The sequence below is a fragment of the Chenopodium album genome, chromosome 6 (genome assembly GCF_948465745.1).
Source record: "Chenopodium album chromosome 6, dcCheAlbu1.1, whole genome shotgun sequence".
Lineage (NCBI taxonomy): Eukaryota > Viridiplantae > Streptophyta > Magnoliopsida > Caryophyllales > Amaranthaceae > Chenopodium > Chenopodium album.
The window spans coordinates 72,331,547-72,349,005 of record NC_137839.1 but is presented as its reverse complement, the minus strand read 5'-3'; the positions used below and the strand labels follow the sequence as shown (position 1 = coordinate 72,349,005).

General features: G+C 33.2%; 2 protein-coding genes and 1 long non-coding RNA gene across 9 annotated transcripts; 1 reads left to right on the top strand and 2 right to left on the bottom strand.

Moving 5' to 3' along the window:
• Positions 1-4,743: 4,743 nt before the first annotated feature.
• Positions 4,744-9,165, bottom strand: LOC145635199 (protein NUCLEAR FUSION DEFECTIVE 6, mitochondrial-like). Of its 7 annotated transcripts, none has more exons than XM_081686483.1 (4): positions 8,901-9,165; positions 8,662-8,783; positions 7,502-7,565; positions 4,744-4,976 (listed from the first exon to the last, which is right to left on the bottom strand). In XM_081686483.1, the coding sequence occupies exons 1-3, from the start codon at positions 9,062-9,064 to the stop codon at positions 7,546-7,548; spliced, it is 306 nt and encodes a 101-aa protein (XP_081542609.1). In that variant the 5' UTR covers positions 9,065-9,165; the 3' UTR covers positions 4,744-4,976; positions 7,502-7,545. The 7 variants fall into 7 exon arrangements, with proteins under 7 accessions (XP_081542609.1, XP_081542613.1, XP_081542614.1 ...); XM_081686484.1 differs by lacking the exon at positions 4,744-4,976 and adding an exon at positions 4,985-5,127; XM_081686482.1 differs by lacking the exon at positions 4,744-4,976 and adding an exon at positions 6,731-6,964 and having other exon boundaries at positions 8,901-9,164.
• Positions 9,166-10,214: 1,049 nt separating this feature from the next.
• Positions 10,215-12,305, bottom strand: LOC145635197 (uncharacterized). The gene is made up of 3 exons (XR_014113807.1): positions 12,197-12,305; positions 11,592-11,759; positions 10,215-10,637 (listed from the first exon to the last, which is right to left on the bottom strand). It is a non-coding gene; the product is annotated as an uncharacterized LOC145635197 (long non-coding RNA).
• Positions 12,306-14,765: 2,460 nt separating this feature from the next.
• Positions 14,766-17,249, top strand: LOC145635196 (uncharacterized). The gene is made up of 5 exons (XM_081686480.1): positions 14,766-15,095; positions 15,341-15,382; positions 15,788-15,953; positions 16,178-16,374; positions 16,984-17,249. Exons 3-5 carry the CDS (start codon positions 15,862-15,864, stop codon positions 17,124-17,126), a joined length of 432 nt encoding a protein of 143 aa, XP_081542606.1. The 5' UTR covers positions 14,766-15,095; positions 15,341-15,382; positions 15,788-15,861; the 3' UTR covers positions 17,127-17,249.
• Positions 17,250-17,459: the final 210 nt, after the last annotated feature.

Here is a 17,459-nt window from a genome sequence, read left to right as displayed (position 1 = left end):
TGTAACCTTCATGCTTAATTTTCCCCTACAATAATGTAACCTCTAAATAATTGCACAATAAATTACAATTTAATTTGTAAGATTTTAATCACATACTAATGGTTGTTGGTTCAATTTAATTGTACAATTGAATGCTAATTTTCTAGATTCAATACCAGCTTAGTAATTAGATAGAGTAACATTAACAAGTATACTATTGCATCTCTGTTTCCATTTCCATATATTTTCTTTTTCCTTTCAAAATTTTTTAATCAATAACTATATCTATTAACTATTACTAAAACAGAAATTTGTTGACATCATACACCCCCTTTCTATCCTACGTGTTGCTTCCTCATTAAAAAATTTCCCGCCAATTTAATATGTGATGTCATCAATGTTTTTTTTTAATTTTTTTTTTTTACCTATCCTTTATACATTTACCTTGGATGCTGCTAATATAATTTATTTTGTTAAATACGTTCAAAAAATAAATTCTCCTCTTAATATGGCTTCACCTCATCTCTTCCATCTTCTTGATTTATATTTTATTTTGCGTTATAATTTTTTTTAGTTTTAAAATTTTGTGATGCTTTTATATAAACTGGAATCATAGCTTTAGTTTATTTATTTATTTATACTATTGTATATATTTTGCAGGTTGTTTGGTTCATTTGTGAATTCAAGAATATAGGCATCATCAATTGCTAGATTGAGTTGTTGAGGTATGTTTTATAATTTTTCTTCAAAATTTTATTTTCCTTTGTTTGGTCGTAAGAAGTTGTAAATATTCTGCTACATGTAAATATTGTCATGATTATCGAAGCTCAAAGATACAAGGAATTAAAATCCCATTTATTAGAAGAGTAGTAACAAAGAAGTCGTATAAAAATTTAGCTTTGATGGCCTGGTGTAGTTATTTCAGAAATTTAAATTTATCATAATTTATTTGTAAATATTGATACCTATTTTGATTAAATTTATACCATGGATTGAATATGATGTTAAATTTATGTAATTTTATTAATGTTTTCCCATGTGCAATACCTTTTTTTTTTTTTTTTTTTTTTTGACATATCAAATTTAATTACTTGAATGAGTAGTTGTGTACTACATAGTATATCTTTCCCCCATTATTATTATTATTATTTTGACAGGCACTAAACAAAACCCTAGGTCAGCCAATATCCCAATCCCTAGCCTTGATGGCCAGCTCATGAGCGTCCTGGACTGCCTGTCTAGATACATATTTAACATTACAAAAAGAAAATCTACTTCCCTGAGAGCGAATCTCCTGTAGCAGGTGTTGCATCTGGATCGGACCCGAGGATGGAGATCGGAGGAACCGTAATGCCATTTAATAGATACACTTAGGGGCCGTTTGGTTGGGGTTAATCATCAAAGAGAATGGGAATCAACTGCCCTCATTCCCTTTGTTGTTGTTTTTTAGCCCATTTTTTCCCATTCCCTTTACCCCCTTCATTCCCCCAAATCCCTCTAACTTCATTCCCCACCCCTAAGTATTTTTATTCCATTCCCTACCCCACCTTCACATCACCACCTTCACAGTACACCACCACCGGAAAACCAGCCCAGACAACCGCCGCCCCTACCCTTACCACCGCCGACCCTCCTCCGAGCCTCGTCGCCCTCCCCTCCCCCGAAAAAACCACCCATAGCCCCGAAAAACCCTAACCCCAATCTCCCTTGGGTTTCGAGGGTGGTGGGAGGGCTGGGCGCCGGATTTCGGGGTCAAGGGAGATCGGGGTTAGGGTTTTTCGGGGCTATGGGTGGTTTTTTGGGGGAGGAGAGGTCGAGGTTGCGTGGCGAGGGGTGGTGGTGGCGCGTCGAGGGGGGGTTGTGGAGGAGGTGCGGCGAGTGGGTGGAGTGGCTGGGTGGTGGCTATAAATGGTTGAAAGTGAAGGCGAATGGTGGTGGTGTGGTGGTTGGACTGGTGGCCTTCCATTCATTCCATTCCTTTGTTATTCAAAACAAACAACACCCAAAAATTGGGGGATTTTCATTCCATTCCTTGTCTTTCCCTTTGTTCATTCCATTCCAATTCCCTCGTGCGAACCAAACTGCCCCTTACTTGGCTGGGTCTTGGTGTCTAACTCTAACATGCTGGTTTTCAAGGTTCCCTCTCACTCTCTTTTTTTTTTTTTTTTTTTTTTTTAAATTTTAATATATATATATATATATATATATATATATATATATATATATATATATATATATATATATATATATATATATATATATATATATATATATATATATATATATCTCGGTTGTCGTTGAAAATATGATGTGGGTTTGTTTGGATAATTTTATGTGAATTTTTTTGGGGGGATTTTGAATTTTATTTTGCAATTTTTGACCTGATAATTCAAATCCCAGATAAGTTACAAAATTTGAAGGAAACCCTAATATTATAAGTAATACTCATAGATGCAATTTTCTTTCATATGTTAGTTGTTGTTTTCATTACTTGGTTTTATAATAATTATCTATATTATTGCATATAATTCTGGGATGGTACATGGGTACAAACAAGAGTATCATCAAGCCTTTCTCCTAGGTGATTTGAGGAGGTAATTGAATTAAAAAAATTGGATAATGTTGTGTAGATATAAAAAAAAAAATGATTATATACGGATGGTATAATTGGATATCATAGAGATTGTAAATGAAAATTGAGGTTGCATATGTTTTCATTTTGGCAGTTTGAGTTTTGATCGACCAAATTCAATTGGTTTTATTTAATTTTTTAATAAATATTTTCTTATGCCAGTCTTTTATTATTTCTTATGTTGATTAACCACTTCATATTACTAGAGCTGTATTACAGGTAAATAATGCTGTGATTATTGAAGCACAAAGATACAAGGAACCATTCTGAAAAAATACAAGGAACCAAAAGTCCATTTGATAGAAGAGTTGTCATGAAGTAATATGATAAGAATACATAAAATTTATTTATATCAAAGTAATTTTTTATATATACCGTGCATCGCACGGAGCTAATATAGTATATACTAAAAGACACAGCAGCAATGACACGTGTCATTTTATGGTGTCCTTAGTATTTTTTTTTTTTTATTTTTTTTTAAAAAAACTTTTGAAAAAATATGATAGAGAATATACACAAAATATTTTCTTTCAAAATTTAGGAAAAAAACATAAAATAATTTTTTATATTAAAACATAGTTTTAAATTGATTCTCCGTAACAAAAAGTGAAAAATTGTGTATGGCACAGGATCTAATCTAATTTAAACTAAAAATAAGGTAATTTTTTTTATTTTGTATTTAAATAAAAACCCGGAGCATTGCCCAAGTCACAAACTAGTTTTTACTATTAAAAAAATAAAAAAAATTCACATGTAGTATTTGATTATGATTAGTTAATGGCTACCATTCACCTTCTAGAATTGAAGTCCAACATTGATTTCTGCATCAGATAAGATCCACTTCTAACTTGTGGGTCAATAAAGACCCAATTTCACAGAAATAGAGTAATTTACACAACTACATTCTCTTTCTCGAGTCTTAACCTCACAATGTACAAACGTGATTGTCCTCAATAAAATTAGGTGACTTAATAAATATCAAAATTCAGACCTTCTAGGAAACATAAATTAAATGAGGCCAATTAGTCCTTTTTTAGATGCCCTTATCCTCTCAAAGTCTTCGCAGGATACACGTATCCATGTCGTCTATTATTCCAATTTTCAAATACAAATACCCTAATAAGACTATTATTTAACTAATTAAGATCTCCTTTCCTTTACCTTATTTTTGCTACACTAAAATTATGTTTACTGAACTAAAATTGTTTTTATTGAATTGAAATTATCAGATTTTTAACTGATTATTTTTAATGAACTGAACTTGTTTTTACTAAATTAAAATTATTTTTGCTAAATCCAAATTATTTTTACTATTTTTTTTTTAACACGGTGATGTAAACATGGCCTAACTCCCCCTATTTTTTAAAAAGAAATTTTATGAACTTCACTATGACTGTCATTGATTATTATGTTGTGATTGTTGAAATATGTTGTATTTTAGGTTTTTAGTCCGATGTAAACCCGCAAAACACCATGGTCATATCAGATTGAGATAATGGCCTGAACCATAAGAAACCAGTCTGTTTGCGGTGTTGAAAAGCGTTATTTTTAAGGCTATATTCCAATCCAAACCCACCAAACACCTTGATCAAACCAGATTTCAGATAATTTACGCCCCCAGCGGCCAGCCCCCTTCCCGGCTTCCCCTCCAAGTGTTTATTAGATGGTGAAACCCATATATAAGCAGACAGAATCACAGAAGTTTGTTACTTATTAGGACCGCCAGTCCAAAGGTCTTAGTCCAAGTTCTGGACTATTTTTTGGTTCAGTTGCCAAGTACGCGTTTCTAGGTTCTGAACTCATGAACACTTTTCAGTCTTCACTAGTTCACTAGTACCCTCTCAGTTAACACAGTTTAAGCCAATGGCATAATTTACATAACAATGGACTAGTTTAAGCCAACGGCATAAATTTTACTCTAGAGTCTAGACATATGCAATTTTCTAGTCCTGGTCAAAGATCATTTTAGAGCACATTCACACATGATCAAAGTTAGCCTGCATTTTCATTTCTCGAATCCTGGCAGCCTGAAAAATTAATACTGTCTAATGTCCTACGGAGTAGTGTACAATAAGATGTGGAACATAATAGGCCTCAGACCCCAGTCTGAAACACTCATTAACATAATTGAATCAAATCAGAAGCAATGAATTATATTGTACAAAATTTTTATTCGATTGGACACAAAACGTTCTTAGATAAGTAACAAAGCAGACGGAGTTAACCTGCTCAGAAGTTAAATAGCTTCAGCAACCTTTATATTTCATGAAAGGGAATGCCTCTAGTAGCTGGTATACAAAGTCCAAATCACAATCCAAAGAAATTACAGCCAATTCACCGCCATGCCAACACAAAAATCATCCATCTACAATGAAAGAAAAAATATACTCACTTACATGGTCCAAAAAGTAAAAGGACTACGATATGGAAGTCATTTAACAATTATATTGTTACACCAGCATTCAGATTGACAAGATTAACATCCAGAACAAGCCAAGGGAGGTGTGATCAGGGCCCTAAACAGAGGAAAGCCCAAGTCAAATTTCAAGGGAATAGGATATACTCTAATAATTTCAGACAAATAAAGACAAAGAATGACAATGAACATTTTAGTTCTTACAGTAGAGTTTTAGATTCTAATCCTAGAATGACCTTAAGATTTACGATAAAATCCAGCAAAAGCTATTTAGCAGCCATGCATGAAATACATAGTCCATGTGAGGCTTGCATGCCTTCAAAACCTCAAAACAAAGAAGCTAGCTAAGAGGAATTATACCTCTCGCGGTCTCTATTTCCTTAAGATTTACAATAAAATCCAGCAAAAGCTATTTAGCAGCCATGCATGAAATACATAGTCCATTTGAGGTTTGCATGCCTTCAAAACCTCAAAACACAAGTTAGCTAAGAGGAATTATACCTCTCACGGTCTCCATTTTCTTTTGCACCAAACTTTTCCATATACTATGTCCAAGTATTTTCTTATTCAGAATCAATACTACCCTCCACTATACTGCAGTAGATTTACAAAGCAAACTCTTTCCTTAATGCAAGAGATAGCAGCAATCTGTGGGAAGGGAAGCATTATTCTACCTCCCATGTTTGAGCCTTTGAGGTCATCTTACATCTGTTAGATCATGTCATTTTCCTAATGCTTCATCTAAAACTGAAGAATCCTACATTAACCTTGATGACTGTATCAAATGACATGCCGTCTTTCTATTCTCTTGACCTAGCTAGAACCCATTATTACACAGCCATAAATCTAAGCTACAAACCAGGAAATTTTACCATTTATGAAACTATGCAAACTTCCCCTGATTAATTATATTCACAAAGATAAGCATTTGTACATAGGATACAGAGTTCCTAAGTTTTGCCCATGCATTCCCATTCCAACCTAATTTAAATAACAAGCTTAATTGCACTGCCCTATCCAAGTACCAGGAAACAGATAGTTTTTCTTTGGATGAGCCAGAAGAAAAAAAAAAAAAAAGAAAAAAAAAAAGCAATATGTACAGACGACAAATCAGATAATTCAGCTCAACACACATCTACATCTACTAGCTCAGTCAAAACAAAATCAAAACTATAATTCAGCTCAACACACATCTTATTTAATAGCTCAGACTCATTACTAGGTTGATCCGTTGATGTAAATACCAGAAGAAAATAATATGGGTAGAATAACTTGTAATAAACAAATTCCGTGTGTTGATCATCATCCCAATCACCAAGGCCTTAACAAGATATATAACCTCAAAGCAATAGCAGTTACTTCTCAGTTGTCACCACTCTCACCTCAAACTCCAAATCAGTGACAGTATCTATCAACCACATCTATGGGTGAAACAAAAGAAGTCACATATGTGTTCACAGAGGGAAATAAGGATACATTGATGTGCAAGATCCTAATCAAATGAAATATTCTGCATGACAAAAACTTTTTCACCACATTGTGTTCAAGTATATCATCTCTGCCTTTTACGATAATTCTGCTAATTTTTATTTCCAAGGGAACTAGCTGGGGAAAAAAAACAGAGTTGTTGCAACACAGAAATCACAACAGCAACAGTGAATATTGATGAAACAGTAAGAAATAGCACAATAACCAAAGGACAATGAACCAAACAAGGGGGTATAATAGAGATTCTAAAGAGTCAGAGATACAAATTCCAAAATTTATGATTGAATCAAGAATAATCTAGTTTGTAATTTAGCAAGAAAACAAAGATGAAATAGCTCTGGCTTCTCCGAATGTCCTTGAAAACCTTTAGCATATCACCAATGCACAAAGCCCATGTACATTATAATTTGCACGACCATCTGATATTCATCATACATCATCATTGCAATCTGAATGCATATGACGTATTAGTATGACTCTTATATCATATTGCAATAAAGATTAACAATCAACAAGCTCGAGTTTTCATATGTTTGGGATCAGCAGGGTGATGCTGATCTGCTAAAAACTACCTAAAGACACAAGATCTATAATGTTGGAAACACAAATTTTGGTTACGTTCTAGTAAAAAATAATATATGATGATTTTGCCAAGCTCAAAACGTCACTTATTCTTGAATTTTAATGTGTTATACAAAGAAATGTAGTCAGCAAGCAAAGAGATTATTCTTCATGCAAGTAATGTTAATGACCTATTTTCTAGATTTAAGGTACAAAACTCCGAATTGAAGGAATCAGGTATATCCATGGTCAAGCTAAAGGTGATTGAAACACTTATAAAACCTGACCTACACCTTTACATAACACAATTCAAACAAAAAAATATGATAATTGCCATTTGAGATGAAATTGTATACATTAGTCATTCATTTTCTCGATCTGTAACAATGTTTTACACTCCACTACTTAAGCAGCACAAAACTCACAAAATTCAACCCCACGAGTCTTCCCATCTGTGCTAGCTTGCTCTTCATCTAGTCTGGTCTTTCCCTACAAGAGCAAAGAGGGTATGGTTCCTTTAGAGAAAGATGGTAGAGTTAAGGTGGCCTACATAAGTATAACTTTTAATAATAAAAAACATACACTAAAGTATGAACACATGAATCGAATCAAACAAGACCTTAGTTTTAAAAGGTGCAAGGCGCAAATGGTCCTTGCAGCCTAGGCGCGAGGCGCAAGGCGAAGGCGCGCACCTTTTGTATGCAAGACGCATGTATTTATATATTTATTTCAAATTATTTTTTACTTTGATAGTACTTAATACCAATTAAAACGATTCATAATAAATTAAATAATGATATATTTAAAGCTAAGGTAGTCTGAATTTGAAAAAATGTCCATCATTCTTTAACTTATAACTTAAATCTTAGTCATTTTCCTTGAGGCGCAAAGGCACGCCTTACCAAAGGCACTTTGAGGCGCACGAGGCGCGCGCCTTCCGTAGGTGCCGAGCCTCGCCTAGCTAAGAACAAGACCTAGTTGATATGGCAAACTAACTCCTATCATTATAAGTGAAACATTGGTGATCAAAATTAAGTGTCAGTCATATGAAAGATTTGGATCTCAGCATCACATCAAAAAGCTCAGTCCAACGCTCCATCATTGTGACTAGAACCCAGTAATCCAATAGCTAATCCAATCTAGCCAACTACTTGATCATCGTATCTCCAAACCCTTATCCATCATCAGCCTATTAGCAATACCAGCATTAAATCGAATACTGCGATTTTATTCTACCTTTTGGTTTCACTTACAATTCAGAAACATTTCCACACATCTTGATAATTGAGATCACTAATGAATTACTCTAGTACAAGGATTCAGGAACCCAAAATTAAGGCTTGGTTACTAGTTCCTCAGCATGTCTATCTCACCATTTGGGCATTTCCCCGATACTTCAGATAAGATTTGACCCCCCACTAACACATATACAAGTATTATGCACATACATTCAGAAACCAAACACAGCAATATCAACTAATCAAAGGGGAGCCCCAAATTCAATAAAACTCATCCAAAAATGTTGTCATACAAATTACCTAGAAATTCAAATAAAGAATGAAATAAGAAGAGAGAGAAACAATACCCTCAGGAGTCCAACCAGCGCTTCGGGGCGCAGCAGAAAGCATGGAGTTGAGCAGCGCAGAGGCAGTAGCCGTGTGATACGGCATCAACGATTCAACACAGCAGCTCAATTCAACAGGAGACCTTAAAAATCAACAACCCCAGATTACAAAAACAATTAATCAATCAAATTAATGCAGTAAATCTTTCGGGTATGCTAAAAAATTCAAATTTAACAAGATTAAATGAGTGAATTGTTACCTGAAAATGCGAGGGGCAGAGAGAGTCTTTTGCTTTGGGAGGTTGAATGAGGAGGGAGAAAATGGGTTGGATTTTGGTTTTGCAGCGGCGGAGAAACGTGGGGCGGCGGATCGTGCGGCGGTAGATGAGCGGAGGATTGACCTTGCCGCTGCGAAAGAAGCCATTGTTGAAGGAAGATTGAGGGTTCTACTGAGGTTTTTGGTTGGTTTTCAACATCCGCTTGGTGTTTTGGGTGAAAAGCTCGTTTTGTGTGGGCTTTTGGGGTGATTGTGTTATGGTAAGAGTGTAGTTGCACTTCTTCCAAATTCCAACCCGACCCAACATATTAGGGTCATCACTCGTGTTTTATCGACTGATTTAAATTAAATTGAAATGATTTTAAAATGGTATATTTGACAAATAAATCATTGAATAAACAAGACCTCTATGCTTAATTTGAAATACCATTATGAGTTCATGATATAGTATCATCATGAGTTTATGATATAGTAGTAACGTTGAACGAGTCCGTATTGGTTCTTTCCCACAAAATATCACTATTTTAGTGGAGATTGATTTATTATAATAATAAAGCCTATGCTAGAATGCTACTTTTTTTCAAAAAAAAAATAATAAATAAAAAAAAATAATAATAAAAAAACCACTAAATGCAGACCATTTTTGTTGTCAATCCGGATAAACAGATGTTTATTTTATTTGCATAAATTTTTAACTTCTATAATTATGCTAATGAATTTATTAGACTTTTATGTGTGCAAACTCAATTCAACATTTAAACTAACGCGCATTTTAGGTTACAATATGGTGACTATTTGTCCCAATTCAAATTGAATTTGATCCCTCACTTTTAGCCCAAAGTCCAAACCATAATATTGGCATGATCAAGCGCAAATTCTCCCCCATTTTGCCATTTGATCCAAAAGGCTCTAATTAGTAAATATTCATTTTCATAATACTACGTAGTTTGATTGTAGTATTATTTGATATAGCCAGTTAGTTCATTTTTCAAAAGGTGTATCATTACTCATTAGGTTTTTCATTGTCTTTAATAAACTAATTTGACAATATATATATCGTTAATTACACATTGGTAAAAAAAAAAAATGGTTGAAAGTTTATTTGAATATACGTAATACAGTTTTAAATTGTGAAATCAAAGCTCAACTTAAAAAAAGTACATATGTATTCCTCAAAAAAAAAAAAAAAAAAAAAAAAAAAAAAACATATGTAAATATGCCTTTTGTTAATCTCTGCATACAAAAGTATAAAAATAAATCGATCTCAAATCACTGCTACATGTTAAAATTTTAGTTACATTAATTTGTATAATATGAAGGAAAAGAATCATGTATTTCTTTTGTTTGCATATACATTGTACACTTAATCCAAGCATGTAAACAATGGTAGTATGTTTATCAAATTTCATCTATAAAAACGAAAGAAAATGTATGTGTTTATGTGTTCTCCTACTAAAAAGTTAGTTCATCGCTTTGAACCGTCTTTATTCTTGTTCACCTTAGCATATAAACATAGAGGGATGCAAATCCCATCGCACATTTCTATATCTAATTCATCTCCATGCTCTGAACAACTTCTGTTAGACAATCTATGTGTTGTTTCGGATCGATCCACGGCTGTATTCCTTGACGAGTATAACTCTGATCTACTGTTGCGTGGTCTAATTCCGATTATACGGCCTAAGGACTTGCTGTTGTCTTGGAAGAATGATGCTGTTGACTGCTTTGCATTGGTTGAATTGATTGCATATATATTAGTGAAAATGATCCAAGATTAAAGAAGTATGTAGAAGATTGAACATGAAAGTCTAATAATAATAAGTTTAAATACTTTGACATTGAAATTTGGTTTCTAAGCTACCACAATTGGCACAATATATAACATAGTTGTCCACTACTTCATGCATTATAATAACCCCCTTAATTAAATAATTAGAGATTAATAACTTTGGTGTTGTACTTTCTCATTGAGTATTCGTCTAAACAAAGAATTAATCCATATATTTTCACTTTATTAGTCATAAGATTCATAACCATTATTGAAACTTCTTGGTGTTTCTAAAGGATATACACAAGTCAGTGGTAACAGTACGTAATTGTGCCACACTGCCACTACGTGATACGGAATACTAGCTAATTTAGTTGAATTTTTGAGAATCAAATATCATTGATGTTACTAATTGATGTCCTTCATGACTCTTTATGTTTATGTAGTACTTTTTTCTTTACAAAAATGTGCTACTTTATTTTACATATCCTTAAGCATGAAGAAATTTAACTTGATCCAAACGTATATGAAAAATATGCAAATTAAAGCATAAAAATTGAAAATATTGTGTAACGTTTTTAAATTTCATACAAAATATTTTGCAAACCCCCCTTTTTTTTTTTTTTTTTTTTTTTTTTTTGGGTATGGTAGCTAGTGACAAAACTAGAACTTTAAAATCTGAAGTTGATTTATTCACTAGTATCACTACTCATATCATTGAAACACTACAAACTTAGATCTACATTATGTATAAAATAATACTCGTATTAGATATTCAGATTTTAGTAAAAGATATATAAAAATTAACATTTTTTGGTATATAATTTTTTTTTTTTTTTTTTTTACTTTTTTCATAGTCCACCCTCTTCCTAATCCATGAAACCAATAAGTAAAAGAAAGAAATACCTCAGTATCAAGATTGGAAGAAGAGAAGGAAGAAAAACTGCTTGAAGGAAAACAAAAGGATGATCTTGCACGATCTGATGTTGAAGAAACTGGCAAACCCTCCACAAGTCTTAGTCTCATGTACATGCTCCCTAGCCCTAATGGCCACCCTATTCCCCTTTCCCTATTCTGCACCCAAAAATACAAATAATTAAAGTTAATAATACTATACCCATTTAAAAAAATACGAGTAAAAAGTTTATGACCACAAAATTAGCAGACGGAAATAACAAATTTTATGAAATCATTTTAGTACGTACACCAGTATGTGTACGTACTATATTGCACAATAAGATTTATGAAAAGAAATGCTTAGAAGATCGATAAAATAAATGAATAGTTTTTGTTTTTGTTATTAAAAAAAAATAATAATAATAATAATAATAATAATAATAATAATAATAATAATAATAATAATAATAATAATAATAATAATAATAATAATAATAATAATAATAATAATAATAATAATAATAATAATAATAATAATAATAATAATAATAATAATAATAATAATAATAATAATAATAATAATACAATAAGAAAGCTTGGGATAGAAGAGGTACCTCCATAGAAGAGAAGAAATAAAAAGACCTTAAAAAGAGGGAAGATGGAGCATATTTATATAAAAGTATTATGGTAGTTGGTCAATTAAAATAATAAACTTGCCCTTCAAACATGGTATATTAATTTGGAATAATAGGGTGGTGGAAATAATTAAATTGGGTATGTAAAATAAAGCATCTTCCTTAAGTAGAAGTTGAGAGGAGTTATCAAAAATGTCCCCACATCAAGGAAACAGAGTGGTTCACCCTTACTAATCATCTACTAACTTAACTAATGACATGTTAGTTCAACGGTTTAATGTTGTAGTGACTAACCTTTCAAAGCTAGCTCAACCTCATGATTTGATGTCCAAAAAGTTGGTTTATGAAAAGTAAATAATATATTAAAGAACTATAATAATGCTTGTTATGTGTTTTGAAAATGACTAATTTGGTACATAATCAATTTTTTTTAATGATACTATCTCTATTTTAGTGGTTGATTTTTGTTTATAAAAAGAGTTGATAGAATATGGCGGTAAGACCGCAAGATAGTGTGAAATCATTTTAGTTGGCTCAACAAGTGAGGAAGGGGGGGGGGGGGGGGGGGGTAAATTCTCCATCTCATCTGTCCCACGCACTAGATTGTCCTATTTAACCATTTTTTGTGAGTTTAATGGGTTGATAAGACAATTTTAGTGAGATGGGAGTTGATCAACAGAAAGCATTAAAGTATAAGTAGAATTTTAAGCATGATGTGAAGGGAAAGCAGAAAAACCATAAAGACTTGGGTCATTGTATTTGATATTATTAAGATAAGAGTGTGTTTTCTAGATCTACTTAATGATGAGCCATATGTATAAGTATTTTTTGTGTCTTTTCATCATGATGAATCGTATTTGGGATTGATGTGATTTAATTTCGTAAAATTGATCAGTATGTACGACATCCAAAAACTTTTCCCAACTAAACTTGATGACATTCAAATAAGTTAAGTAAGCGAAGGACCTCCTTGCCTAGCTTATCATATTGCCCTCTTCCAACAAGTAGTAGATAGTGAGGCCATGAATATCTAGCAATAGGCAAGATCACCTTATCAAACTTGCTAGCATTGCATCATATACACAATTGGCAAGATCACCCTACCTGTTATGTTTTTATCTCTTCTTTTTCAATTTAGCAAATTATCTCACTTTTCTTAATCAAAGTTCAATATATAGTAATGAAAGATTGATTTAGTTACGGATTCAGATCACCACTTTAATGCTCATTAGTACTGTTTAAACCATTCGATTACATTTTTTTTTTATTCTCATTCCTTAAGACTTTAGATTTGTGCACAAAACCTATTTTATGAGCTAGGTAAAACCCCATTATCTTGTGTTATTTTTGCAAGGATAATTGAAGAATCATTCTCCCAAAAAAAAAAAAAAAAAACTGTGATACCTCGAGATTGTAAGAGAGAAAATTGGAAACAAGAATAAGAGTACAGTACGGGCAATCCACGAAGCTTGCACTTATCTTGGTAGTTGCACGTGTGGCATGCAAATGAGGAAGAATCTATATCACTTTAAGTTAATTAACCAATAAATTCTTTACATTACATCAACCTAATTTAAAAATACAACATTAAAAATGGAAATTATTATATCTGTTCAAACTAACAAAAAAATGGAGATTATAAATGAGTAGATCACAGTAACACACGTTCACACCCATGCCATGCATTCAGATTTAAGATCTATTGTTATGTGCCGACATTATTGTACGTGGTTCGTTTGTGTAGTGTACCACTCTGAAATCCATAAGTTTTATTGGTTGGTCTTATTATATTTTTAGATTTGAATAGGAGTTAGGGGATGAGGAATTGAATATATATGATTATATAAGGTTAAATCTTGCAATCGAGTATGAAGATCGATCGATAGAGAACGTTTTACTCACTTAGATATTCTGCCCGTATCATAATAGTGTGCAAGATTTTTATAACTTTTAAGTGCGATAAAAATATACGTACTACACGTACATTTTTTCGGGGAAAAAAAATTGAATTGAAGGAGGACACTTTCACAACTTAATATTATGTATATATATTATTTCAAAGGTGATTATGGATAATTAACGATCATTCTGTTACAACAAAAAAGAGGCTTAATAAAAATTCATCAGCAAACATAAATGTAGCCACTCACACGCCTTCATCATTTTCTCTCTAAAGTTTTCTATGTCAAAAGTTGTCTAGCTTCTTCAAAATTTGGGAATCTTGCAAATATATTTTTCTAAAAACACTAGTGAAAAAAATCTCATTCGTAACAGCCTATTTGTAACGAGCAAAGCTTTGCCCGTTACGATTAAAATATTCGTAACGGGCAAAATAGTGTCCGTTACGAATAATAATGTATTCGTAACAAGCACTATTTTGCCCGTTACGAATAAATAAGTATTCGTAACGGACAATATTTTGCCCGTTACAAATACTATATTACACGTAGATGCCCAAACTTGGCCCAAATAATGAGAGGAGCCCAATACTTGCTTTTTAGGGTTTCACCTCTCTTTCTCATCAGTCCCTCACTCCCTCTCTCTCTCTCTCTCATCAATCGCCCACTCCCTCTCTCTCTCCTCTCCTCCCCGTCATTCACCTCTCCTCTCCTTCCCTCCCATCTCCAATACTTGAGTAGCGATTGTGTTCATCTTGAGACGAGCAACTTGACCGGCGGCTTCATACAAGAGCTCCCAAGCGGCGTCGTTTTGGGCGGAGGTGTAACCGGCGGTGACGGAACTCTTGCTCGAAAACCCACTCCGGTTCGACCGGGGTCCGAACCCGGTTAGCGTCGATTGTGGCGACGTTGAGAACAACCAAGCCCGTAGGCTTCTTCATCTTTAGATCTAAGTCGTTAGTTGAACGAACTGATGCTAGGTAAGATTTTTCTCTTTGTAATCATCGAATATTAAGTTGGAAGATTTATCAGTTTGAATGTGGTAAACGATGATTGTCTGAGTTGATTCAACTTTATTTTTTGAAATTTATGTTGTTTTTAATTGATTTAAGTTTCTGGGTACTGGATTTTTGGGATATTTTGTGCTGAATTTTTGCAATTTAGGGTTTAATTTTAATTTAATGGTGAAGAAGTTAACAATTTTCCCCAATTTGATTTTGAACAGAAGGAAAGAAAGCGAAATTGACATGGAAGAATCTCGAGAAAGGTATTGATTTGATTTAATTGAATTTGATTTGGCTTTTGAACATCTATCGGGGATCATCCCTAATTTCTAGTATGTTTGATTGAATTTGGCTTTTGAACCTTGGAATTTGTTAATTTTAGGGTTTTTTGAATAATAATATGAGTCAAATGTTTAAATTATACTGCGTTATATTTGTTTATTATAGTGTATTAGTAGTGCATAATCGACCAATAAATTGCTGTATCGCCTTATGAAATTGGTTAAATTTCCTTGTGAAATTGGTTAAATTATATTGCGTTATATTTGTCTCCTACTTGTTGTTGTCCAAGCCTGCTAAGGGTGACTTAACTTGTATCTCAAACAATTAAATTTATGTCGCCTAATAAAGACGTTTGGCTGACTTAATTAGTTGTTCTTTGCTTGCAGACAAGCTTGTGGTCTCCACTTCCTGCTCACTTCTTCACACTACTGTTGATCTTGTTAACGAGACTTAAAGCTTGATGATGAAATCAAGTCATGGCTTGCATTTGCTGCACAGAAAGTTGTTGAAGTTAACGCTTTGGCCAAGGCATTGTCTGGTCAGAAGGATGAGGTAAACCCCAATGCTACTACATTTTGCTTGCCATAAGTTTTTCTTATTTCTTTTTTATTTTTTTATTAACACTTACTTTTTATATAGTTTTGTGACAATTCCTTTGGTTGTGAATATCATATTTGATCCTCAGAAACTGGGATTATAATAAAACTCTGTTCAAATAGATTGTTTTGATTGTGGCTCAATTTCTCATATATTTATTTGTGTTATTCTGTATTCAGGCACGAGACTTGCTACCAAATTGCTTTGGCCATCAAGGATGAGGTTGAGGATCTTGAGAAGGCTGGTATCAATGTCATCCAAATTGACGAGGTTGCTTTGAGAGAAGGTTTGCCACTCAGGAAGTCTGAGCACGGTAGCTACTTGAAGTGGGTCGTCCACTCCTTCCGTATCACCAATGTTGGAGTCCAAGACCCAGGTAACTTTTGCTACATTGTGACTCGTGTTGCTGAATTTTGTACCAGGAAGTTCTTGTGCTATAAAAATGAATTTCAATGCTCATCTCTGTATTTTTGCTTTAATGATTGAATTTATTTCTTGTACAGTTAATTTCCCACTTATATTTCAACTAATTGAGCTCAAAATGTAAGATATTGTAGCAATTTGAGTAACCCCATTATGTATGGTTGTGAATATATGAATGAGAGTGGATGAAAAAAGAAGCATTTTGCTGTTTTCTGGCTTTGTGGATTTTGAAATTGAAATGTACAGGCTTAATCTCGTTCCATCTTATAAAATAGATGGGCCATGACGCTGAGACGGGGAGGTGGGGATTAGTAGCTAGGCATACTCCACCCCTTTCTTAGTTCTTGTGCTATAAAAATGAATTTCAATGCTACTTGAGAAATTATCAGTTAACAAACCCGGGCTGGAAAAACCAAATTAGTTTTCGGATTCCCATCCTATGTTTTTTACAGTTAGCTAGTAAAATTCTTCTGATTTTAGCTCACTATATGTGTTCATATTATGGTCTTCCTGTCAAAAATATTACTGTCGTGTGTCTAACAAAAACAGAATTATGCTGCAGATTTCCCCATTGCCCAGGAATTTACACTAATGAGCAAGTCGAAGCAAGGAAGAAAGTGGTTAATGTTGTTCATGCAAAGGGTGCATTCATCTTCTGTCAGTTGGTCGAGCCTCGCATACAAATTAACTATTCACTCTATATAGTTATAAATTTTCATGTTGTATTAAGGACTATTATTTATATAGTAGCTTTTGACTCATGTTAGGGAGTTGTTGTAAAGTTGTATCTTTGATTTTATAATTAATTAAATTTTACATTTATTATTATTGAATATTGATAATAGTAATTAAAATTTGGCATCATAAAAGGTTATCAGGTTAGCAGTGTAGCAGGTATCACCTGCTGCATTTTTTTTTAATTTGGGTTCAATTGTATTTGTAACGGGCAGTCAAACTGTCCGTTACAAATAATGGGTTATTAGTAACGGGCAGTCAAACTGTCCGTTACAAAAAATGGGTTATTCGTAACGGGCAGTT